Below are 25,855 nucleotides of genomic sequence, written 5' to 3' on the forward strand. Positions count from 1 at the left end.
ATACTGTCATTTAGCATTGATTTCAGTGCCCCATCAGCCCTTTCTTTTTGCCGGGCTTGTGATATTTTTCACTTCCTGAGCTCAGGTCTAATATTTCAGACATCATAGTGGTGCTGGCTTCTTGTCTATTGCCGAGATAGGTTGTGGCATAACGACCAGAGCTGCAGACTTTGGAGTTGTGGAACCAGGTTCAAGTCTCTGCGTCGACTCAACATCCTCTGATTCTGGACAAATCACTTTATCTCCCGTGCCTAACAAAAAAACAAGCATTGGAAATGCAATAGGTCTCGGATTTATTTGAGTTAGAGCTAATGGCATTGTAATTGGCAATGTCTTTTAGCCATGTGTTATGGAGTGTATGCATGTGGTGTGTAATGGAATTATGTGGTTTGGATTGGAGTTGTTCACCCTGCACACTCTTCACCCTGCACACTCTTCACCCTGCACGCTCACACACTGTTCACCCTGCACGCTCACACACTGTTCACCCTGCACGCTCACACACTGTTCACCCTGCACGCTCACACACTGTTCACCCTGCACGCTCACACACTGTTCACCCTGCACGCTCACACACTGTTCACCCTGCACGCTCACACACTGTTCACCCTGCACGCTCACACACTGTTCACCCTGCACGCTCACACACTGTTCACCCTGCACGCTCACACACTGTTCACCCTGCACGCTCACACACTGTTCACCCTGCACGCTCACACACTGTTCACCCTGCACGCTCACACACTGCTCACCCTGCACGCTCACACACTGCACTCACTACTCTGCACTCACTACTACTCTGCACTCACTACTACTCTGCACTCACTACTACTCTGCACTCACTACTACTCTGCACTCACTACTACTCTGCACTCACTACTACTCTGCACTCACTACTACTCTGCACTCACTACTACTCTGCACTCACTACTACTCTGCACTCACTACTACTCTGCACACACTACTCTGCACTCACTACTCTGCACTCACTACTCTGCACTCACTACTCTGCACTCACTACTCTGCACTCACTACTCTACACTCACTACTCTGCACTCACTACTCTGCACTCACTACTCTGCACTCACTACTCTGCACTCACTACTCTGCACTCACTACTCTGCACTCACTACTCTGCATTCACTCCTCTGCACTCACTACTACTCTGCTCTCCACTCACTACTCTGCACTCACTACTCTGCACTCACTACTACTCTGCACTCACTACTACTCTGCACTCACTACTACTCTGCACTCACTACTACTCTGCACTCACTACTACTCTGCACTCACTACTACTCTGCACTCACTACTACTCTGCACTCACTACTACTCTGCACTCACTACTCTGCACTCACTACTCTGCACTCACTACTCTGCACTCACCACTATGCATTCACTACTCTGCACTCACTACTCTGCACTCACTACTCTGCACTCACTACTCTGCACTCACCACTATGCATTCACTACTCTGCACTCACTACTCTGCACTCACTACTCTGCACTCACTACTCTGCACTCACTACTCTGCACTCACTACTACTCTGCACTCACTACTACTCTGCACTCACTACTACTCTGCACTCACTACTACTCTGCACTCACTACTACTCTGCACTCACTACTCTGCACTCACTACTCACTACTCTGCACTCACTACTCACTACTCTGCACTCACTACTCACTACTCTGCACTCACTACTCACTACTCTGCACTCACTACTCTGCACTCACTACTCTGCACTCACCACTATGCACTCACCACTATGCACTCACTACTCACTACTCTGCACTCACTACTCTGCACTCACTACTCTGCACTCACTCCTCTGCACTCACTCCTCTGCACTCACTCCTCTGCACTCACTCCTCTGCACTCACTCCTCTGCACTCACTCCTCTGGACTCACTCCTCTGGACTCACTACTCTGGACTCACTAATGCATGGTTAAATAATACGTGATTAAAAAGAACCCATTTCTTTAAATGACCAAAATGTGCTCTTAAGTCTCGAGTGCAGTGTCAAGTGATAGCATGTCTCCTAATTTAGTGCCAGCTTTCTTACCTTACTATTTGGCAATGATTCAGGCTTCCTGTTCTCGTTTGTTTGTTGTGCTGTTAGACTAGGTTTTGCAATATTTGGCACCATCACTCTCATTGTTCACATCCTGGCTCATCTTTATATTTAAACGTGTGCTGAAGGATAATTTTCCTACCCATGAGTTGCAACAAAGTCCGGGAAGCTTTGGAAGCGCTCTCTCGCCCATAGAGACACCCATTTCTCAGCGCTGGTCCCTTTAAACAGTGGATTAAAATAACTTCCACGGCTCCTGCTAAATTCAGGAATAGTTTGCAAGGCGCTTTAGCGAACATTCAAATGGTGACAGTATTGAGCAGGGATGGTTCCCCTCCGATGTGCGCATTGACATCCTTTTCAATAATTCCTCCTGCCTTCCTCCCTGGAAGCAGTGCTGCTCGTGCGAGGAATGGTGTTTACTCTGTTACATCAACCAGTTACGGATCGAGTAGTAGGGGACAAGGTGCAGGATACATGAGGGAGATAAGGGAATGTATTTACAGGTTACATATCCAAATAATCATGACACAATAACATATTACAGATTACATTTACAAATGTTCAAGACAAGGCTCCAAGTTTCTGATGGGGTAACTAGATAATCAGAAAGAAGGCATCCTTCTACACCCTAAACCCTACACCCCAACTTCCGCCTCTACCTGGCCCATCCACTTGTGTTCTGCAGGTTATATGATAGTCGAGTAATGAGGTGAGGCGCTCTGTGATGAGCTATCCGTAGCTCTCCTCAGTCATGTCCATGATGGGAGTAGGTGTCAAGGTGGGGGCATCCAAATACACGTACAGCCGTATTTGTCTGAAAGGGGCTCACTTGTGACACTTTTAGTGTGCCCCCTCTCTCTGTAGCATGCTTGCATTCATGTTTTAACTGCACTTTTAAAAAGGATAACATGGAAGCAATGTTTAGATTGCTAAACAAGCCCGGGCTGTTTTGTGGCCCCATTTCTAGTGAAACATCTTTATCCAGGCCTTATTTTTTCTCCAACAAATCATTGCATTTTGGGACTTGCAGTTTTATATTTAAAATTGTAAGGATGGGCTTCAAAATCCCAACTTGCAAAGTGTTTTTCGCTAAAAGGCCAGGATAGGTGTGAGACCCACTGCCAGCAAAGGATGATGAAACAAGATATAAGGCAGAAATAATCATCGATTTTTGTCAACATTCCTTTGAAGCCCTCATAAGTCCCTTACACTTTTTGGTTAACTAGATTACAATATTTTTCAATTTCAAAACTAGGATTAATTTTAGGAAAGATGACGGACCACAAGTCCGGAAAAAACTCTCTTCAAATGTTTGACTTGCTTTGCTTTTCCCTTGTCCATCTAGTGTGTGACCTCGTAAAGCACCACGTCAAATCAGCGTTATCTGTATTTATCAGAACGTGTGTTCTCAAAGCCCATACAATTCTGTATCTTGCGTGCACTATTTAACATTTTATAGAATAACTGTGATAACTGGTCATTTGGAGGAGGGGGCACGGTGAAATGACTTTACACAAAGTGGGGGGCGGGGGCACAATAATAAAAAATATGAAGATCATTCGTTTAGACAATTCACTGCATGTAGTCCTGCATGACGGGGTTAAATATTACAACCCTAAAACCTGATAACTTGCAGTTTGTGCTAGGTGCTAGTATTATTCAATGTATCTACTTCGGAAGGATGAATGGCAGAGTCTTAAACTTGCAGAATGCACACACATATACAAGCACCCATCTTAACAGCACGTGTATATCTTGCTGAGCTACCTTCTCTCAGGAAGGGTCTGGGTCACAGTCCAGTTGTGTGGCATACACTTCTGAACTTGTTGACCACGGGTTCATGGCACACATTCTCTGAACGTGAGGTTGAGGAACAGAGGGGAGGCGTAAGAGGAGGTTGCTTAGAAAGAAAAGAAGCGCTGTCGGAGGAATCTCTATGGACAAATGGTGTATTAAACAATAAATTAAAGTGCGAAAAGGAAATATTAAAGTGAAATGATGGGGTAGGTAGTGCCGGAAGATAGTGTTTCTGATAAATGACAGGGAAACAGGAGCAAAGGAAAGAGTGACTGTGGAAATGACAGGGGGGGAGAAAAGAATACAAATAGAAGAGGGGATAGGTGGCATGCCTATAACATGAGCATGTGATGTGTTTTACATAGCGCGTAGTGCCGCAGCTCTAATTTCTAAGCCCTGTATATAAAAGGCGTTGACGTTTCCCAGTTTAATGGAACTCAATGCGTCGACCTTAGAAGGATGACAGTGTGGGTTGGTCTTGGCAGGGACCTACTTATGTTCTGCTAGCTCCAAACGATCTGAGCAGCAAGTGCCTAACTCGCTGAGCCACCTGAGCGGCCCCTTCTGTTGCAGTCCAGGCTCACTGAGCAGCAAGTGCCTAACTCACTGAGCCACCTGAACGGCCCCTTCTGTTCCTGTTAGGGCTCCCTTTTTGCACCCCGTCACAGCGTCTTTGGGCTAGGGGCTCGTGTCTGTGGTGGCTGTAATTCTTGGCCAAGTTTAATCTCTCTTCCCACTGCCCTCCTGTCTTCTCTTACATCAAGTGTACCTCTACCTCACACTTTACCTCCGTCGCTCACACTGTACCTCCTCGTGCCTGTCATGGCCCGCGCTTCCTCGTACTTGCCCGAGTATGTCCTCTGTGCCTCGGATCAGTCTTTCCTCACTTCTTGAACACGTCTGACCCGTCCGGTCTCATTAAACACGGGCCAGTCTCCGCTCCATGGAGGTGCAGCCTCGGACTTCCCGGGCGCAGACACCCCGGCATCCGATTGTAAAGTACCGCCTACAAGCCAACGCTCGCTATCTATCCACGACCATATGGGGATGAAAGTAATAAATTGCTATACTTCCGTGGTGTGAACTGACTCCAAGCGCTGAGCTACCAACCTGCTACAGGTTCCCCATCAGGGAAGGCTGAAGCGCTCTCCAACGGGGCCCTCTTTCAGCCGCTTCCAAGCGCTGTTTGTCAGTTTAATGCCCTCCCCTGTCACCTGTGTTGCGGAGGGCGGCGGGGAGCGCTCGCTTTCTTCGTAGACTGTGGGGCTGACGTGAGCACGCGCGCCCACCATCTGCCTTGCGAGCCCAGCATCTGTCTTCAATTACCGCCAGCCATGACAGCTGGTAATTGAAGACTTATGACCTTCTCAGGCTCGTGTCCGCACGGAAAATGCAGGAAGTGGATAAACTGTGCAGGCTATGGCCTATTGCGTGCTGACTTCTTAAAAGACAGGCATGCAAGGCCCAATCGCCATGCAGATGGCAAAACACGAAAAATCACGAGCATTCAGGACTGTTTGGGTTGCTTCTCGGACACCCTGATTATAGGACTCTTGGCTCTGCCCACACTGCTTCACAGTGTGTGATGTAGGCCCGAGCCCTAATGAATGTGTCCATCTATAACTCAACTGGTGCTCATGTAAAGCGCTCTCTCTCTCTCTATATATGTGTATATATATATATATATATATATATATATATATACATATATAAAAAAATAATGCGTACACACACTTTTTTGCAAGTTTTTGTTGATGCACTTCCTCACACGAATGCGCCTTTAATTATGTTGCGGTGTGACCATCACCTGGTCATTACATATGCAATTGTTTTTATCCTCCTCCTCTGAAGGTTATACTTTTTAGGCGATCTTAGTGGTGTTCACTTGTTTCTGGGAGTTTTTTCTCGTGACAATAGTTGGTTCTATACCAATAGTAGTTGTCTTCATGATATTTCTCTTCCATTGTGAATGGGTTCCAGACTCCCTTTTCTCTGTGTATCTCATTGCACCAATGATATGATAGTTTCCTTATGGCAAGCAGTTATAGCTCAGTGGCATTAGCTGTTGCCTCTGGTCCCCCAAACCACAGCCGAACATGTTGGTTTTATTTGTTTATCCCTCCACGGTGGCTGAGGAGTATTTGTTTCCATTACCTGTTGTCTTCCAACACGTTTTTATTTCCCTGCCATAGGTAGCACTATTCCCATGCTTTTCGATGTATTTCTGACTTCAATTGCACTTGGTCTTTACCACAGTTCCTAATGTGATGTGTATGGCGGTCCTCACCTACTTTAATCAGGCTGTCCGTCTCTTCCATCTTATTCTAGTCGGCTGGTTCTAATCAGGGATTTGTAGTAGGATCAGTTTGAAGACTCTCCTTTGTGGGTGTTATTGCTCTGGCATCTATTTCAGAGGTAAGGAATCTGCGGCTAGATATCTCTATCAGATGGACATGTTACTTAAATATGGTACCGCCTTATCTGGGAGAGGCAGGATCTATCCGTAGATTCCTTACTGACCCCCCCATTCTCCCCGTTCAGCAAACTGATTCCTTTTTACCTAAAAGATACCTTTGGTCGCATTGATATGCCTTTCATTATGACTTCATAATTTCTTGACAGAAGCACGCTACTTCCATGGGCAGTTTCTATAAGTGGCTCTGCGTTATTGATGTGGAAAATAGTCACAGGATAACCTGACCGTGTCGGGGAATGGGCTTATATGAACTCTGTTAATATCGCATCTGGGGGACGACATTGCTACCGAGTCACCCAGTGCCCTCTACAGACGTGCAGAGGTACTGCTGAAAATTGTTCCAGACCCAGTCTGGCGCCTGGGGAGAATTCATAGGAAAGGAATCTGCAGCTAGATCCTCTCTCTACCAGATAAGGCGCTGCAGAAGGTAAGTAAATTGTCCATTAAGAATACTCATGGCTCATGCTTTGGATTGATTACTATAGCCTTACAGCCCGCCGTAGAGGGCTATACCGGCTATTAAAGGCCCTTCGGCGAGGGCCTTTAAAAAGGGAGAGGGACTTTAATAGCGGTATAGCCCAGCTACGAAGGGCTATAAGGCTATTAGAACATTCTGCCACTAGAGGGTAGAATGTTCTAACAAAAAAAAGAAAGCCTTTTGGGAGCGTGAGGGCATTGGAATCCCCTCAGGCTCCTTGAAGCCTTTGTTCACATCCAGAGCTGTGAACAAAGAAACATTGGAATGTTGGAGCTCCAGGCTTATACCAGCCATTATAAGCCCAGAGCACTCCATTGTTTTCAATGGAGCTCCCAACATTCCAATGTTCTAATGTACGTTAATTGTATCTGTTTTTTCACTTCTTTCAGGTATTAGACCCCATGCAAATGTTTGTTGTAGACTACCAGTAATGCTAGAGTGCTTCTCCCTATAGTTGTGATTAACCTACCACCATGTCCTAAATTGTATGTTGTGGTGAGGTTACATGTTCTACTAAAGGGGCACTTGAGGTGTGACACCTAATCCTGTTTCTGTGTTGGCAGATCCGTTGTTTGACCATATGCTTTGTTTGTTCTCTGTACAGTAATCTGCAGAGACACCAAATTGCACAGATGAGTTTAGCAGTATTGAAGTTGTGTATTCTAGAAGTTTGATTGTTCTGCATGTCTTAGTATTCGATGTTATAGGCTACAAATATACTACATTTGAAATGTTACGCATAGCAGAAAACAGCTAGCTGTATTAAAGAGATTCGATTTTGTATAGCGATAAACTCTAACCAAGTGGTCGCTTAGGCTCTTATGTCTATTTAAGGTAAAAGGGGGTGGTCCAGCTCAGTCCTTAATTTATAAAAGAATAAGTGCAGTTACGCACATTTTTTCTCAAAAGTCCGCTGTCAATGCTATTGAAGGTCGAAATAAAGAATACTAAGGCTGCATAGTCTTGGTTCTACCTCATGCCACTTCGATCTACCACTAGACACTTCCTGCCTCTTTATCTCACTCATGCAGGTAACTTTTCCTCCCTCATATGATGCTTTTTTCATATTCCTTTTGTTCCTCCTTACTCCTCCTCTGCCCCCTTTTTGTATGTTTTCTTTGTTTGCTCCGGGCCAAAGTCTGATCAGGAAAAAAATGCTGCTCCCCTCAAATGAGTGCCGGTGTGCCCCATCTTCAATTATTGTCTCAAATTAAGCACTAGGTTAGGTGTTTTGTGGTTAGCATATGTCCGAATCTAGTACCAATTTTGTCATGTTGTAGGCAGTATGGATAGGGTGCAATCTTTTGATCAACCATTTCAGATCACTTCTTGCTATGATATATATTTTAATTTCTTTATTAAGGTTTAACAACAAGGTACAGGAGTGCATAGTCTTTTGCTGTATAGTACTGAAGTCCACCATTCGAAACAATTGAGCCACTGATACAGATCGTGTGGTTTCAAACCGTGTGAGTGAGCAATTAATAAGTAACCATAGTTCCAACTTGATTCCCCCTATGCTATGATATTTTTACGTAATTAAGATTGCAAAAAGATAACTTCATTCTTCCAGCTATTCCTAGAGTGTTCGTTATTTTTCCGAATTTTAGTTGACGCCTGTCAACAGACCAGTTTTTTTTAACAAATGAGTGTAAAATTGATTGGTTCCGGAGCGAATTATACACCAATGTGAGTCCCCTTATGTTTGTTTAAAAACTCATTCATGAAAATGAAATAGTTATTTATATATATATATATATATATATATATATATATATCAATGCTCGAAGGTGTCCACCTTTGAGTAGCACGCGAACAGCAGCTTGGTTTATGTATAGGTGAGGACGGGGATCCACTCGTAGACGCCGCTCCGTACGGGATCTGCCCGACGCGTTTCGAAGCTCCATATGCTTCTCTTCAGGGGCTTTAACGGAAGCGGTGTGCGCAACCGCCGACCCACTTCCACATTTTACTTGGCGGGTGAGTTATATGAAATTGGAGAAGTGTAACGGGTGCGCACACCGCTTCCGTTAAAGCCCCTGAAGAGAAGCAGATGGAGCTTCGAAACGCGTCGGGCAGATCCATTACGGAGCGGCGTCTACGAGCGGATCCCCGTCCTCACCTACACATAAATAAAGCTGCTGCTCGCGTGCTACTCATAAGGTGGACAACCTTGGAGCGTGAATCTATATGCGGCAGTCCAGCCGCAGAGTATGCACCACCCCGTTAACGTGGGGGTCACGGCAGTGAAGTAGCAGCCGTACATGGGATCGAGGACGGGCCCACTCGTGGAGTCCATACAGGACTTGATTGTGTGCTTTCCGCACTACACTTCCCAGAAGTCTCATTGGAGCCTCCCATTGGCGGGTGAGTTATATGAAATTGGAGAAGTGTAACGGGTGCGCACACCGCTTCCGTTAAAGCCCCTGAAGAGAAGCAGATGGAGCTTCGAAACGCGTCGGGCAGATCCATTACGGAGCGGCGTCTACGAGCGGATCCCCGTCCTCACCTACACATAAATAAAGCTGCTGCTCGCGTGCTACTCATAAGGTGGACAACCTTGGAGCGTGAATATATATATATATATATATATATATATATATATATATATATATATACCGGTTTCATTAAGTTGCACTGAAGAGTTTATTTTTTCTCTCTTCTGCACTTTACTTGCACGTTTTTCAACAGTACAGGTTCCAATACAGTCGGCATAAACCATTTCTTTTTCTTAGCAGAGTACATTCATTCAGTTCAAAAGTAATAGCTGGCTGTCTCCGTTATTTTGTTTATTCAACAAGTAGGCTTTACTCACTGTAGACATGGCATGATCTTTCAATGCAAACCTTGTTTGCGGATTCACTTTGACCGTTTTAATTTTCCTCTGATTGTTGTCAGAATAGACCTTACTATTGGGCTGCTTGCACATTGCACATATATTTAGTAGATGTTTGCTAGAGTGCCACCAGACACATCATGGAGCCTTCAAAGCCAGTCTTTTCCCATGTGCTGTGACGCACCTTCAAATAACTTGCACACTCGTGGTGCACTACTGTTTCTTGGACTCCTCTACTTGGTCTTTCTTTTTTACTTGGCTTGTACTTTCTTCCCTTTCGCAACCCTGAATATTAACATTGGGGTCTTTCCTTTTCAATCACTATCCGCAATCCTCCACCAACCACCTTCACGGGACCCATCTGCTTGCCATGACTCGTCCTGCCGACTTGTTATTATTATTTATTTGAAAGTTTTATATAGCGCGGACAAGATCCTTGCGGATATCAGAGCGCTTTACATAGAAGGGATACATGAGGGATCATAGTTCAGAGGGGTCAATCAGATGAGAAAACAATACATCGTCAAACAAATAAATCAGAAGAAGCAGTCAGTACAATCAGGTAAATCATGCATAGGGTGCAATGTGATCTAACGATCTGTGCATTAAAAACAAGTAGAGGTATAATACTGTAATAAAAGGCATACATTCACTAGTTGATAATAATCTAAATAGGCCATTTCTAAGGGTGCTATATGAGCTAACGATCGGTGCATTATAAACAAATAGAAGTATAGTACTGCAATAAAAGGCATTCACTCGCTAATTAATAGTAGTCTTTCTAATTGATAGTAGTATTTCTTAGGATGCTGTATGGGCTAACTATCGGTGCATTAAAAGTGATTGGAGGTATGAAACCGCAAAGTGGCAGACATCCGCTAATTAATATTAGCCTAATGAGGGTTTCCCTAGGGTGAGTTCAAGTGGTGAGAAAGACTAGTCCAGAATGGACTTAACTACATAAGATCTCCCATTATTCGTGGCAGCTTTGAAAATCATCTACCTGAGGTCCATCTGGTTGTAGATGAAATCTGTGGCTAATCTGTTACTTAGGGGTTGGTCCTCGAATTCACTAGATTTAAGACTTGAGTGGACAAAGCAGCTATCCTCTTGCATTTACATCTGATGGACGGCCTTGCTTTGTACTGATCCCTTCCATCAGCGAAAGTGATTGAATATTGCATTGGCATTGTGCTGTTCTTTTGTTCATGGCTAATGAATTTTGCATTCCACCCAAGCATTTCATGCTATAACATTGGCCCAAATTTGAAAAATATGGAACAACCTCACGATTTGGTTCTGTTTTTTTCTGTATATAACTGTTTATGCCACCCTTTAATTTGTAAACATCAGATGTAAATGAAATAGGGGCATCAGTTTAGGGCACTTTGTAACGTATTCTCTCTGAAGAGACACTCAGTAGTCCCCATTCTTGAACACAGCACTTCATTCTAAAAGTTCTTCATACCCCCAACCCTGATCCAAATTGAAGTGCATAACTTGTGTTTGAGGTTGTTCCTTCATATGTTTTAACAGTACATAAAATAGCAACGAACTAATCTGAACAAAAACATTAATTTTAATCGCTGCATTTTAGAGATCAGTTAATTGGTTCAGGAAAAGTTGTGGTAATATTGTGCTTTATTTAAAAGTTCTGCTCCTAATTAACTAAACGTTTTTAAAAGGTCATTTTTTTATAGAAGCTTTTCTGTTTAAGCGATAGAATCAGAGTATTGGGCTTACAAGCTACCCACTGGTCTGATATGTTTATTTCTGGTCGCAAAAATACATTCAAACGGTTATTGAAAGAGGAACGGAGGTCAATTATTGACTTGCGTGGTTGAGCTGAACTGGTCTAATTAATTTCTTTAACGATCACATGAAATAAAATCTAAAAAGAAACTCTTTAACGAGAGGAAAATTTGTTTCACGTTTGCATGGAATTAATTTGCATCTCATTTGTCTCTTGCTCAATAGGTGGAGTGTAAGAAAGCGCAACCGAAGGAAGTGATGTTCCCGCCCGGGACAAGAGGGCGAGCGCGAGGGTTACCATACACCATGGACGCATTTATGCTGGGGATGGGAATGCTTGGTAGGTTCCTGTAGTCTCACAAAGGTTTACCTAAAAATAAGCATTATGAGATATCTTACAGGTTCAGCCCTTTGATTCTTCACTCATCAATATTCACTCCATTCTTGTCAACGTTGTGCTATGCAAGCCAACCTGCAGAGTTTTAGTTCAGTTTCCAAATGGATCCCTCGCCTACAATCGCCTTTCCCCTCAGATTCCTGGGGCATTGGACCAGAGTTAAGCCTGCTCATGGAAAAAGTTCTACAGCACACGTTTAGGCTGTTTTTAATCTGAGTAACTGTTTCCTGGTTGATTACACATCCTAAAGTCTCACTGATATTGTGACAGGCTGCCACTTGAACCCTACCATTCAGGCAAACCACATTAACCCCTTCTCTGCTACTTATACAGAGGAATAATGTCCAGCACCTACCTGACATTCATAACCCAGGTCAGTATGGTAACCAAGAGTAGTCTGCCTTGTATGCCATTTAAGATTAGTTCTCCCCTTACTCATCATACACCATAAGGTAGTCTTGTATTTCGTTAAAGTGTTTCTCCTGGATTTTGAAATGTCATTTACACAAACGAAGCTTTTAAAAATATGTGCTTTACCTATTAGCATTCGTGAGTAATCATTCGGTTGTTTTGTCACCTAAAAGTGTGAGTAAATTCCTTTAAGAACGACAGTCTCCGCTTGAACTGCTGAAACACCTGTAGGGCTTGAACAGTTATCAGGACCTGGAGTTCATGTGTTTGTATTTGTTAGACGGGGACCTGGAGGGTCGGCCGAGCACAGTGATCGCACAGACAGGTAACTTCCCCCCCACAGATGGACACCACACAAAGCTTATGGTAACACCTTTTATAGGCACTTCGGGTAGTAGAGTGGTACGATACAGGGCGATCAGGACACGATGATCCTCTCAATTCTAGTCTCTAGTAAGGGAAGGGGGTAGCGGGACAGTCTTGGTACCCACGGGTACGGGTGTGTAACGGTGATAGCTCACAATCCTCGAGCTCGGTGTTCGGATGGGTCAGACCGCGGCAGCGCCGGCAGGTCCCGAAGAGGTCGTAGGTGGCACGGGCCGCGGCAGCGCCAGCAGGTCCCAACGAGGATGAAGGTTACAACGGGCCGCGGCAGCGCCAGCAGGTCCCACGAGAATGCAGGTTGCAACGGGCCGCGGCAGCGCCAGCAGGTCCCACGAGGATGAAGGTTACAACGGGCCGCGGCAGCGCCAGCAGGTCCCACGAGAATGCAGGTTGCAGAGGGCCGCGGCAGCGCCAGCAGGTCCCACGAGGATGAAGGTTGCAGAGGGCCGCGGCAGCGCCAGCAGGCAGGACAATAGTTCACAAGGCAGGGCTGTGGCAGCGCCAACAGTCCGTCAAGGATGAGTTCGTCACGGTGTCTCTCGACTCCAGGATACAACTGCCTTCCTGTCCTGGGGCTGCCTCAGTTATAGGTCTGGCGCCCTTTGATGTCCGGACCCTCGCTCTTGGAGGTCGGGAGGTCTGGGATGAGGGAGTCCAGACACCCAGCAGGGGGGTGGAGCCAGCGCCCGAGGAGGCTGGGGGTGCTCGGCACCTGGCGGGGGAGAGCCATCGACACTTCGTACTCCCATTGACCTGCCAAGTGGGCCGTTCACCTCCTGGGTGGAGGGTGGTGCCGGGATGTCGGGGCCTGGCCAGGCCCAGGGTTGGGGTCGGGCTGAGGCCGCGAGGCCGCGTGGTGCCGTGTCCAAGATGGCGGCTGGGCCGGGCAATGGTGCTGACGGTGGCCCGGGCCCTGTCCTGCGGGGAGGGAGCGAGCCCTTCATGTGGCCTGTCCAACATGCGTCCCCCCCAGCTGAAGGCGGGGAGAGTCACCCATCTTCTTGGGGACTTTCCTCGTCGAGGCGGAAAAAGCGGGACAGGCCATCCGCGTTGGCGTGGTCTTGGCCGGGTCGATGTTCCACAGTGAAGTCCATCCCCTGCAGGGAGATGGACCAACGTAGTAGTTTCGGGTTTTCCCCCCGCATCTGCATGAGCCATTGCAGGGGTCGATGATCGGTCTGGACCCGGAAGTGGGTGCCGAAGAGATAAGGCCGGAGCTTTTTGAGGGCCCACACCACGGCGAAGGCCTCCCTCTCGATGGTGCTCCAGCGTCGTTCTCGGGCCAGGAGCCGTCTGCTGATGAAAGCCACTGGCTGGTCAAGTCCTTCGGGGTTCAGCTGGGAAAGGACTGCCCCAACGCCATGGTCGGAGGCATCTGTTTGGACGATAAATTCCCGACTGTAGTCGGGGGCCTGGAGCACCGGGGCGGAGCACATGACGGCCTTCAGCTTCTCGAAGGCCGCTTGACAGTCTGGGGTCCAGTTGACCTTCTTTGGTTGGTTTTTGGAGGTGAGTTCCGTGAGGGGCCCTACGATGCTGCCATAGTCCCTCACGAACCGTCGGTAGTAGCCCGTGAGTCCCAAGAAGGCGCGGACCTCGGTCTGGGTGATGGGGGACTGCCACGACTGGATGGCCGCGATCTTGAGTTGCAGAGGGGCCACCAGACCGCTTCCCACCTGGTGCCCGAGATAGGTCACGGACCCCTGGCCAATTTGGCATTTGCTGGCCTTGATCGTGAGGCCAGCTCGTTGGAGGGCCTGTAGCACCTCTCGGAGGTGGTGGAGGTGGTCGGACCAGTGGTGGCTGTACACAGCGATATCGTCCAGGTAGGCGGCGCTGAATCCTTCGAGTCCTGCCAGGACCTGGTTTACTAGCCGCTGAAAGGTTGCTGGGGCATTCTTCATGCCGAATGGCATGACCTTGAAGTGATAGTGGCCATCCGGGGTAGAGAATGCAGATCGTTCTTGGGCCCGGGGTGTGAGACCGATCTGCCAGTAGCCCGCTGTCAGGTCGAAGATGCTGAGGTAGCGGGCAGCTCCCATGCGGTCGATTAGTTCATCTGCTCGGGGGATGGGGTGTGCGTCTGTTCTGGTGACCGCATTCAAGCCCCGGTAGTCGACGCAGAACCGGAGCTCCGGCGTGGCGCCGGGGGCGGCCGCTTTGGGGACCAGTACCACTGGGCTGGCCCAGGGGCTGTCTGAGGGCTCGATGATCCCGAGTGTGAGCATCTTGGCCACCTCCTCTTGGATGCAGGCCCGTACCCGATCTGGTACGCGGTAGGCCCGATGGCGGATAGGGGGACTGTCTCCCGTGTCCACGTCGTGTAAGCACCAGGGGGTGACCCCTGGGGTGAGGGAGAACAGGGTGGAGAACTGTAGCAGGAGGACTCGGCAGCCTTGGCGCTGCTCCAGGGTGAGGGCCTCCGAGAGTCGGACCCCGTCCACGGAGCCGTCCTTCTCCCGTGACCGTAGGAGGTCAGGGAGGGGTTCGGAGTCCTCCTCGGTTCCATTGTCGGTTGCCATCAGGAGGCTGAGTTCGGAGCGTACAAAGTGGGGTTTCAGTCTATTAGCGTGGAGGACCCGGAGAGGGTTTCGGGAAGATTCCATATCGATGAGATAGGTGACAGGGCTCTTGCGCTCGATTACTTTGAAGGGCCCCGTCCATTTGTCTTGCAGGGCGCATGGTTCGGTGGGAGACATTACCCACACTTGCTGACCGGGTTCAAATTCGTTGGAGGATGCATTTCTATCGTACCACCTTTTCATGTCCTCCTGACTGGCCTCCAGGTTTGCTTTTGCCATCTCTCCGAACCTTCTGGTCTGGTTGCGGAGGGTTAGGAGGTACTTGAAAACATCTGGAGGGTTCTTTAGAGGGGGCATTTCCCAGCCTTCTTTGACTAGGCTGAGCGGGCCTCGCACCGGGTGTCCATACAAGAGTTCGAAAGGGCTGAAGCCGAGGGACATCTGGGGGACTTCTCGGTAGGCAAAGAGAAGGCACGGTAGTAGCACATCCCACTGGCGACGGAGGGGCTCTTCCAACCCCCCAATCATCCCTTTGAGCGTGCGGTTGAACCGCTCAACCAGTCCGTTCCCTTGAGGGTGATAGGGGGTCGTGAATCGGTAGGTGACCCCACACTGTTGCCAGAGGGACTTCATGTATTTTGAGATAAAGTTCGTACCCCTGTCGCTGACGACTTCTCGGGGGAAGCCCACTCGAGAGAAGATCCCCATCAAGGCTCGACCCACTACTGGGGCTGTTATCGTACGAAGGGGGACCGCCTCAGGATAGCGGGTAGCGTGATCCACCAGGACCAGGATGAAGCGATGTCCCTGTGCTGTTCGGGGGTCCAGGGGCCCCACAATGTCTATTCCCACCCTTTCGAACGGGGTGGTCACCACGGGGAATGGTTGTAGGGGTGCCTTGAGTTTGCGGCCGCTCTTCCCACTGGCCTGGCAGGTCGGGCAGGACCGGCAATGGTTGGATACGTCGTTCCTCATTTTGGGCCAAAAAAAGTGAGTCACCAGGCGGTGGTAGGTCTTGTCTTGGCCCAGGTGCCCGGCCAGGGGGACATCGTGGGCTAGGTTCAACAGGAAGTCTCTGAAGTGGAGGGGCACCACCAGCACTCGCCCGGCCCCCAGTTGTGCGATTTTCTGTTCGCTGTACAAGAGATCATTGTCCCAATAAACCCAGTGGGCCCCGGTGGTGTCTCCTTGGCTCTGGGCGAGCGCTTGCTGTCGCAATCCCTCGAGGGAGGGGCAGGTCTTTTGCTCCTGCCGGAATTGTTCCTGGGTGGGCCCCCCTTCTTGACGCCACTGAGCCAGGTCGGGAAGCTCGGGGGGCTGTGTGGACCCCTCTGGGGTGGGGTCCGGGTGGTCGGTCTGGAGGAAGTCTTCTTCTGGAGTGATCGAGGGCGGAGGCGCTGCCCATTCTGGTTCTTCTGGTCTAGGGATGGTGCGGGTGGCCATGGACCGGGTGGTTACGCATGCCCAGTCCGGGAGACCCAACATCCCCAGATGCTCTCTTCTTTCCACAGCGGCCCACGGGGAGCTCTCGAGATCGTTCCCCAGGAGGCAGTCTACGGGGGCATCGTCACGGACAGTTACTTTCAGCATGCCGGACACTCCTCTCCATTCGAAGGGGACGCAGGCCATCCGACACAGGCTCTCCGAGTTGTCTGCCGATCGGACGGGGCAAAGTACGTTTGGTAGGATTTGTTCTGGGGTCACCAGGTGACAGCGGACGGCCGTCACACTGGCCCCGGTGTCACGCAGGGCCTCGGCCTTGCGCCCATTGATGCTCACCCATTGGCCGTACTTCCGAGTGTTGGCGGGCAGGGGAGTCCGCGGGACCATGTCTCTTCCTCCCAGGCATGCCAGGGTCATGGCGGCGGGTTCCCACTCGAACTGCTCCGACTCATAGGTCTCCGTGTCTTCGGAGATTTGTTCTTCTCCCAGGGCGGCGGCCGCCATCTGGCGGGGCCCGGGGACCTGGTTCTTCGGGCAGGTCGGGTCACTGGCATAGTGGCCGACTCGCTGGCATCGATGACACGTCACGTTAGCTCGGAACCCCGGGCGCATCGGGGGGTTTCCCCGGCCTGCTGGAGCCGGGGTGGCGTTAGTGGGTGCGGCCGGGGCGGCGTCTCTGCCCCGGCCCGGGCCTCCTCCTCCTCCTCGGGGACGATGGTGACCTTGGTTGGTTCTGTTCTGCTCATTCGGCCCACTCCGGGCCACTCGGGTGCTCTCCCACCGGTCAGCCTCGGTGGCGAGCTGCCGGGGTTCAGTCAATTTACTGTCGAGGAGGTGCTGCCTGAGCTCGACAAAGCAGTTGTTGGAGAGGTGCTCCCATACAATGAGATTGAAGAGTTGTTCGTAAGTGGTTACGTTGTTACCCTTGATCCACCCCTCGAAGGCTCGGCTGAAATAGTTCACGTATTCCAACCACGTCGTACCTGGGATCCGGGTGCAGTTGCGGAACCTCTGGCGGTACATTTCGGGTGTAAGTCCATATCGACTGAGGAGGGCGGCCTTCATATGGTCATAGGACGTCATTTGATGGTCCGGAAGCTGCAGCAGGGCATCACGACCCTCGTTGACGAATCTCCCCCATAGACCGGCTCCCCAGTCACTTCGAGCGACCCGGTGGGCGGTCATGGCAATCTCATAGGCTTTGAACCACTGCTGTATGTCGTCGTTCCGGTGATATTCTCGGACCACATCCTTGGGGATGTGGACCTTCTGCTCGGTAGGACCCGGGGAGTGCGGTTGCTCGGGCACCCCGAGGTTTTTGTTCAGTTTGCGTATTTCTATCTCCGCTAGTTTGCACTCGTGCTCGTATGCCAGTCTTTTTTCTTCGAGGTCTCTCTGTCTCTGTTTTTCCTCTCGCTCTTCTCTGAGCCGTAAGTGTTCTAAGTTTATTTTTTGTTCCGCCAGTTTCAATTCTCCGTCTAATCTGAGTCGTGCCAAGTCTAACTCGTGTAATCTATTTTTTTCCCGCTCCTGGATCTCTTCATGGGAGGGGCCTGGTCTCCGTTCCTCCGTCCGGGTGGTGTTGACTTCCGGGGCTGCGGGGTCCCGGGGGGTTGCGGTATTTGTCTCTGTCCAGGCCTCTAGGGCGTTTTTGAAGTCTTCTTTTGTGCTTAGCCCGGTGGTAGCAATGCCTAAGTCCATGCAAAATTGTTTGATCTCTCGGTGGTTGTATTCTTCCAGCTTTTCCATCTGGAACTTCTCCGCCGATCCGCTCTCTTTGGTCGTCATTGTGGTTTTAGTCGTAGGGTGAGTTACTGTCTGTACGGTACGCGTTGGTTCGGATCGCGCCGCTAGCCACCAATGTTAGACGGGGACCTGGAGGGTCGGCCGAGCACAGTGATCGCACAGACAGGTAACTTCCCCCCCACAGATGGACACCACACAAAGCTTATGGTAACACCTTTTATAGGCACTTCGGGTAGTAGAGTGGTACGATACAGGGCGATCAGGACACGATGATCCTCTCAATTCTAGTCTCTAGTAAGGGAAGGGGGTAGCGGGACAGTCTTGGTACCCACGGGTACGGGTGTGTAACGGTGATAGCTCACAATCCTCGAGCTCGGTGTTCGGATGGGTCAGACCGCGGCAGCGCCGGCAGGTCCCGAAGAGGTCGTAGGTGGCACGGGCCGCGGCAGCGCCAGCAGTTCCCAACGAGGATGAAGGTTACAACGGGCCGCGGCAGCGCCAGCAGGTCCCACGAGAATGCAGGTTGCAACGGGCCGCGGCAGCGCCAGCAGGTCCCACGAGGATGAAGGTTACAACGGGCCGCGGCAGCGCCAGCAGGTCCCACGAGAATGCAGGTTGCAGAGGGCCGCGGCAGCGCCAGCAGGTCCCACGAGGATGAAGGTTGCAGAGGGCCGCGGCAGCGCCAGCAGGCAGGACAATAGTTCACAAGGCAGGGCTGTGGCAGCGCCAACAGTCCGTCAAGGATGAGTTCGTCGCGGTGTCTCTCGACTCCAGGATACAACTGCCTTCCTGTCCTGGGGCTGCCTCAGTTATAGGTCTGGCGCCCTTTGATGTCCGGACCCTCGCTCTTGGAGGTCGGGAGGTCTGGGATGAGGGAGTCCAGACACCCAGCAGGGGGGTGGAGCCAGCGCCCGAGGAGGCTGGGGGTGCTCGGCACCTGGCGGGGGAGAGCCATCGACACTTCGTACTCCCATTGACCTGCCAAGTGGGCCGTTCACCTCCTGGGTGGAGGGTGGTGCCGGGATGTCGGGGCCTGGCCAGGCCCAGGGTTGGGGTCGGGCTGAGGCCGCGCGGCCGCGTGGTGCCGTGTCCAAGACGGCGGCTGGGCCGGGCAATGGTGCTGACGGTGGCCCGGGCCCTGTCCTGCGGGGAGGGAGCGAGCCCTTCATGTGGCCTGTCCAACAGTATTATTGATGCTAATAGATATTTTATACTCTAACATAGCTGAATCTTCCTCCAACATGACTTCACTGTATGGTAAAAAATTAAGTATGCTGTATGTTTTATTAAATCAAATACCAATGATATAAAATAAATAAAATCTTAATTTTCTACAAATAAAAAACATTAAGTGAAGACCTAATGAGTCCAGTACCTTGACTGCATTACTCTACATTATGGTCGTGTGGCTATTTATTGATTTTTTAAGTCTCACAGATTTCATAGTAATGAGTAAAATGCAAATTGCCCAGAACCTGATGCTCTCTGACACATCTTTCAGCTAAATCCGACATGTAACTTTTGCCTTCAAATCCCTGCACCCAGTAGCAGCTGGTAACTTTTAAAAGTGGCAGGTGCGTAATCCTTGGCTCGACCTCCAGCAAGCAAACCTGACTTCTTCTCTGAGGGTTGGGGGTTAGGGGTTCCCTCGTACTCGCTTGCACTCAGTCTCATTCACTCACATTCATGTATGTTTTCACACTTGCTCTGACTTTTACTCAGTCTCACCCAATCTCACTGTGACTGTCTCACTTATTCTCAGTTTCACTCTGACTCACTCAATTGTTGACTCACCTAGTCTCACTCATTCTTACTCACTTAGTCCCACTCATTCTGATTCACTTATGCTCTATCTCACATCTCACTGACTCACTCAGTTTCACTGACTCATTCATTCTCACTCAGTTTTACTCATTCTGATGGACTTTTCTAACTACAGATTCCTCACCTTTAGGATATTCCCCAGGAGCCTGACTGGATCAGAAGGGTTTTCATAGTAGTGATCCAACACACCACTAGATGGTGCCGAGCAGCTCAGTGTTGGTATTGTTCTGTAACAGAAATGATGAAGCGAAGCAAAAAGTCAGCGGTCCCCCTATGCACATCCATATCGGTTTCTTTCTTTCTGCACCTTTGCATGCTGATCCAGAGCTCCACTCCCTCTTTCGTCAGTACTCAATGATTTTTAAATTGAATCCACTGTGCAGAGGAGCAGTGTCCCTAACTAAAACAATAGGGTTCATACCATGCTGTGACTGCCGGAAAGAGATGTCTTTAACTGATCAGAACGAGGTGTTTGGGCTCGGGCACAACTTTGTCATGCGGTGAGTGTGCACTCATGCACCCGTAAGCTATCCTTAATCATGAAGCAAAGCTGTACCTCCCCGATCATCAAAAGAAGTCATGGACCTTGCGTAGGTCCTACTCCAGGTGGAGGGTGCAGACCCACTCCCATTTTCTAGGTTGATCCCACACCAGATCTTTTTTCGGTCAAAGTGATATGGTAAGTCAAAGTCCAGATTGAAGAGAAAATGTAAGACGGTGAAGCAGTACTCTAGCTCATTCTGTCTCTCTCTATCTAAGAACAAGTAACAAGGTGCCAATTGAGCTCACTCCTGATCCCAGATTGTGGAGCTTGTTTTGCAATTTATCCTGATATACCCTCAGCCATCTGTGAAGCCACAGCAAGTGGATCCATTATTTGCACCACCTATGCTCCTAGAGCCAGTCTCTGGATCTGTACAGACTCTTGTGCCGATTTTCTGAGACCTGCACCACTTCCTCTTTCATCGCCGCTGATGTGGATATCACCAGCGTCGGAGGTGGATCTGATGCCGACTCTGATGGCCTACCTGAGCCAAATCTGCCACAACTGCACAGCCATCCTTCGAGGCACCACCATATTTTAGGTTCACATTTTGAGTTTATTTCCTGAAGATACCAGTGGTGATGATGGAGATGATTTAGCTCCACATTATAACCGCATATTCATGGATTTACAGGAGTCCAGTGAGTTTGATAATCCCCCTGATATAGGGTTGATTTCCGCCTTAAGCCTCCAACAGAATAGTTTTTCTGTTGCCATGGTAATTAGACGTGCTGCTGTGGTCATGGATCTACAGCTGCCTTCTGTTGAAGTTTAGATAAACTTTCTTACTGAAGTTCTGCATCCTGGGGCTCTTGCCTCTGAGCCCATACTTCCATTCAATTAAGCCCTTCTCTTATACTCTAATGGGCACTTGGTCTAAGCCTTGATGTTGCTCACCGGTGAACAAGCAGGTGGCCAGATGCCACAGACAAGCTCTTAGAAATCCTGATCTTTGTAGGTGGCATCTTACTCCTGTGAGGTTGGTAGTCCAAGCTTCCACCAGCAAGGTGACTACTAATTAATTCCCCACAACCCTCCCCAGACCGAGTTGAAAAGGAATGAGGCATTTGGGGAACAAATGTTTCTTTAGGCCAGCCTAGTCTTGAGGTCGATCAGCATGATCTGCCTATTAGTCCGATGTGCAGTTGCCTTCTTGGGACATGGCCAATGAGATCATGCTGGTAGCTCTGGAAGAATTTACAGCCTCACTGGCTCAAACCATTCAAGTTGAGGCCAAATAGGTAATTCCTGCCATCTTGGATTCTATTGATTGCTTGGGGCAAGCAGTTGGCACCAGTAATGCTAGTATTCTGCTCCGTTGCCACGAGTGAATGCAGTCCACAATTTCTTTGACGTATGTTCAGGCTTCCCTTATGTATAAGCTTTTCGATGGATCCCTAATGTTTGGCAAGAAAGCTGATTCCATTTTAGAATGTTTAAAGAAAGGCTGGCCAAGGAGTGTACTTTGGGCCTCTCGAACCCACCCCTCCAACAGTTTCACCACCAGTTTCGTCCTTTCTGAGGTTCCTCCAGAGGTTTGGCAGGAGGGGTGGACCCTCCTGTCTCAGTCTTTTCAGTCACATTGTCCTTTCATAACTGGGGATCACGCAGGCACTGCGCAGGTTACTAATGGCATCGATCTGAAGCATGGAGTCCTTTTGTCCTGTTTTAGATCTTAACCCTATGAATGTCTTCTTACGAAAAATGCTCACACTGGCACAGGTTCTATTTGCCCTGGATCCAGCGAATGGATAGTAGCCTTGGGCCTGCAGGACACATACTTTTATGTACCTGTCCTGCAGTCTCACAGATTTTACCTGCAGTTCAAACTTGGTCAAAAGCATTTTAAGTTTGTAATCTTCCCCTTCAGTTTTATCAGTGCCTCTGTGGTGTTCACTGCCTTATCAGCACCCTTCAGGTATTTGCGAAAGTAATAGCAGTGGTATCTACCCATTGCCAGATGGTGTATTGGGATTACAAGTGTCAGTGGACCTAGCACAAAGGAAAGCTGTCAGATGTCTTTCAGATTTGGGGGGAGACTGCACAAGATATACAATGGTGGCTGCTCGACCGCAACCTGACAAGTGCAGACCCCTTTCCCTTCGCACCCAGAGCTGGTGGTGGTGAAGGATGAATCATTGCAGGGTTTGAGAGGTCATCTGAGAGAGGTGGCAAGCATTTGACAAATTAAGTGGTGGCCATTGACAGCATTTGATTTGCCACCTTGATTGTCAACATCTTACCATCCAGCTTCTCTTTCTCGAAGTTTCTTACGCCGTGCACTGGGACAAATTTGTGGCCTGGTTTGGAGTCTGCTGCTGCAATCCAAACTGTTGGATATTGTATTTGTTTTTTCCTGCTGTGGGCAATATAAAAGATGTCGCCCTTTTGTCCTTTCTGCATTTCCCTAACCAACTACCTTTGTTTCAATCTATTCTTTTGATGCGTTTCCTTAAATATGATTCTTACATTCCCTCTCAAATGGTTTTTGTGATGCCGCAGTGGGACCTTAATATAGTGCTGAGATTTCTCATGGGTACTCCCTTTGAGCTAATGCTCTGCTGTTCATTGTGTCTTCCCATCCCGACCCCTGTTTACCTTATCACACACAATCACTTTAGCTTGTTGTGAGTGAGCTCCACGCTGAGTTGGTATAGCTGACCTCACACTGCTTTTTTTCTGAGGTTTTCTTGCTAAAAGCAAAGACTCCTCTTCATGTTGGGCAGCCTATCACCCTCCCAAACATTCTTTGCCCCGTCTTGCCCCTGGACAGAGTAGGAAAACCTCTATAAACTGAACCCCAGTTATTTTTTTAAGCTTTTACATTGATCGCTTCAATGTTGATTGGGTGAACAATTAGTTTTGTTTGATTTCTCTGGGGCAAAGAAAGGAAGGTCTGTGCAGAAAAGAACTCTACCAAGGTGGATAGTCTTTTGCATTAAAATCTGTTAAGCATTGGCCTCTGGTAGGAATGAGGGCCCATTCCACCATGGCCAAGGCTTTCAACACTGCGTTGGCACATGGAGACCTGGTTCACTTTTTCTTTCCTCATATAACTTCCGTCCTGGCTTGCGGTGGGTCTTGCTTGTTCTCAGCACTACACAAGGCTAGGAGGAAGTGGGATAAAACTATTCCCTCTGGTCTTGTTTTGTCTTAATTCCCTTAATTCTTTTCATGAATTAGTTTGTCGGAACAGCGTTCTAATTAAGATCCAAAAGTTCTCATCATGGATTTGTACCTCATGAACATTTGCATCTGCGCTTCTGCTCTGCTTTTCTTGGTCATAGGCATGAGTTTCAAGTTTTAATTACTTATTTTTTTCAGCTGCCAAATTAATTTTATTGCTCTTTGATTCTGGGTGAGTCCAAGACTGTATTTTTCAGCTCTGCTTTATTATACGTTGGCTAGGTGATGACCATCTCAATGGTAGAACTTTTTCTAGGCAACTTTGGTCAAGTTACTTTATTACTTTAATCATTGTTTTATCTTCAGCTCCTATATATTCATTGAAGGTGTCCGCATCTAGGTGAAGATGCCTTGCTTGTATTTTTTTAATGTAAACACATGTTCTTGTATTTTTTCCTAATAACCAATAACTGATGTATGTCCAGTCTTTAAATGTGGTTATTCCTGCAAGTGTATACTTTCTCCTGTTGAAAGCATCTTAGCACGCATTGCAGAGTACTTTCCTTAATTTTTAAAGCTTCTATCTTCCCTCATAGCAATATCTTGATATTTTTCTCCCACAACCTATACAGGGGCATAAGTGGCAGAATTAAACCTCTTAGAGGGAAGTGATTTCTTTCTATAGTAAGTCTTCGGTATTGCAAAATGTTATATCATTAGACCCCCAGTGTCACTTCTAACCTCCTACCTCTAGCCATAAAAACATCATCAAACCAGTTATTGTCATACACAAGACTGCTTACCCTCCAAGCCACCACTTTAATCTCTGCCATCATGTATTTCAGCATTTTTTTCACTAATTTCAGGACCCAGAGCACCTCCTCTTCCTGAAAGCAGTCATATAAGTAATAGACCAGTGAACCATTCTCTCTGTTCTCTTGTGTGAGCGGTGTAATGGAAAATGCTTGCATTAAACTAAGGAATTGGTAAGGGGACTGATCTGTTTCTTTTGTATTTTGCTTTTTTTAAATTGTTGTCTCATGTGCTCCTTAACTTAATGCGCTTAGTAAGCAAAGTAATTTATGGTCGCCTTTTTGGCTTTCTTCTTTTGCCAAAGCTACTTAACCCCTTCGCCGCTGGGCTAATTCCCCCGCGGCGCTGGGTGGAGAGGGGGCGCGCGCAGCGCCACCATGCTTGTAATGAGCTCGGCTCGTCATGCTGCACGGTGGCGCTGTGCTCATGACGAGCTGAGCTTGTTATGACCACGCCCGTTTAATTGAACGCTCAGCACAGAGGGGGAATTAACCCCGCATGTGAGCGCCGCGCGTGACATGACGAGCTCAGCTCGTCATGATCACACGGCCACCATGCCTCATGACGAGCTCAGCTCGTCATGAGCACGGAAGGAGTTAACTGATGAAAAAATAAAGTTTGTCAAAAAGTGTTGCTTATGCTAAGGTGGTGATCGGTTCAGGTGAATGTAGCCAACAGGACAGCCATGGAGGCAACACACAAGGATCCCCATAAAGCCTACCCTACCAGTATTGCACATGATAATATCCACTATGTTCGCTTACAACTACAGTGTAAGTACGAATGAGTAAACAGTTAAATACATTAGTTAACAGGGTTAAGAAGACAATGTAAAGGTAATAATAATGTAGTTATACATGATGTGCGGTTTGCCCCATAATTGTAGGTCTATATAATTGCACTCGATTTAGTATCCTACAGCCGTGAAGCCTGCCTCAGACTCCACTGTGGACCAACTGTTCTAGCATTCATTTGGCTTCCCCCCAAAATATTTTTCTAACCCTTCCTCTTACCACATTTATAAATATACTCTGCTAACATGACACTTACATTTTTGTTTGTTTCTGAACGCCAGCAGTTTGTTAGAAGGCATGAAAAGCTATTTCTTTTGTCCTGTAACTCCTCATCTCCTTGCTGTTGGCTTCCCCTAGCCTTATACTGATTTCAGTTTAATGGATATTGGGGTCTACATTATGCCTCTTTACTTATCCCCTCAGTCTGCCAACA

At 48.4% G+C, this 25,855-nt stretch overlaps 1 protein-coding gene across 12 annotated transcripts in view; it reads left to right on the forward strand.

The window, feature by feature from the left end:
- MSI2 (musashi RNA binding protein 2) overlaps positions 1 to 25,855 on the forward strand; it is a 1,965,164-nt gene that overhangs the window by 1,434,325 nt on the left and 504,984 nt on the right. For all 12 annotated transcript variants that reach the window (XR_013608601.1, XM_078679738.1, XM_078679727.1 and 9 more), the window contains exon 9: positions 11,644 to 11,758. Coding sequence is in view for 11 of the 12 variants with exons in the window: in XM_078679738.1 (XP_078535864.1) it covers positions 11,644 to 11,758 (115 nt within the window). In the remaining variant the exon portion in view is untranslated. The remainder of the gene's footprint in view (positions 1 to 11,643; positions 11,759 to 25,855) is intronic.

This window comes from Lissotriton helveticus, chromosome 3_1 (genome assembly GCF_964261635.1).
Source record: "Lissotriton helveticus chromosome 3_1, aLisHel1.1, whole genome shotgun sequence".
NCBI lineage: Eukaryota > Metazoa > Chordata > Amphibia > Caudata > Salamandridae > Lissotriton > Lissotriton helveticus.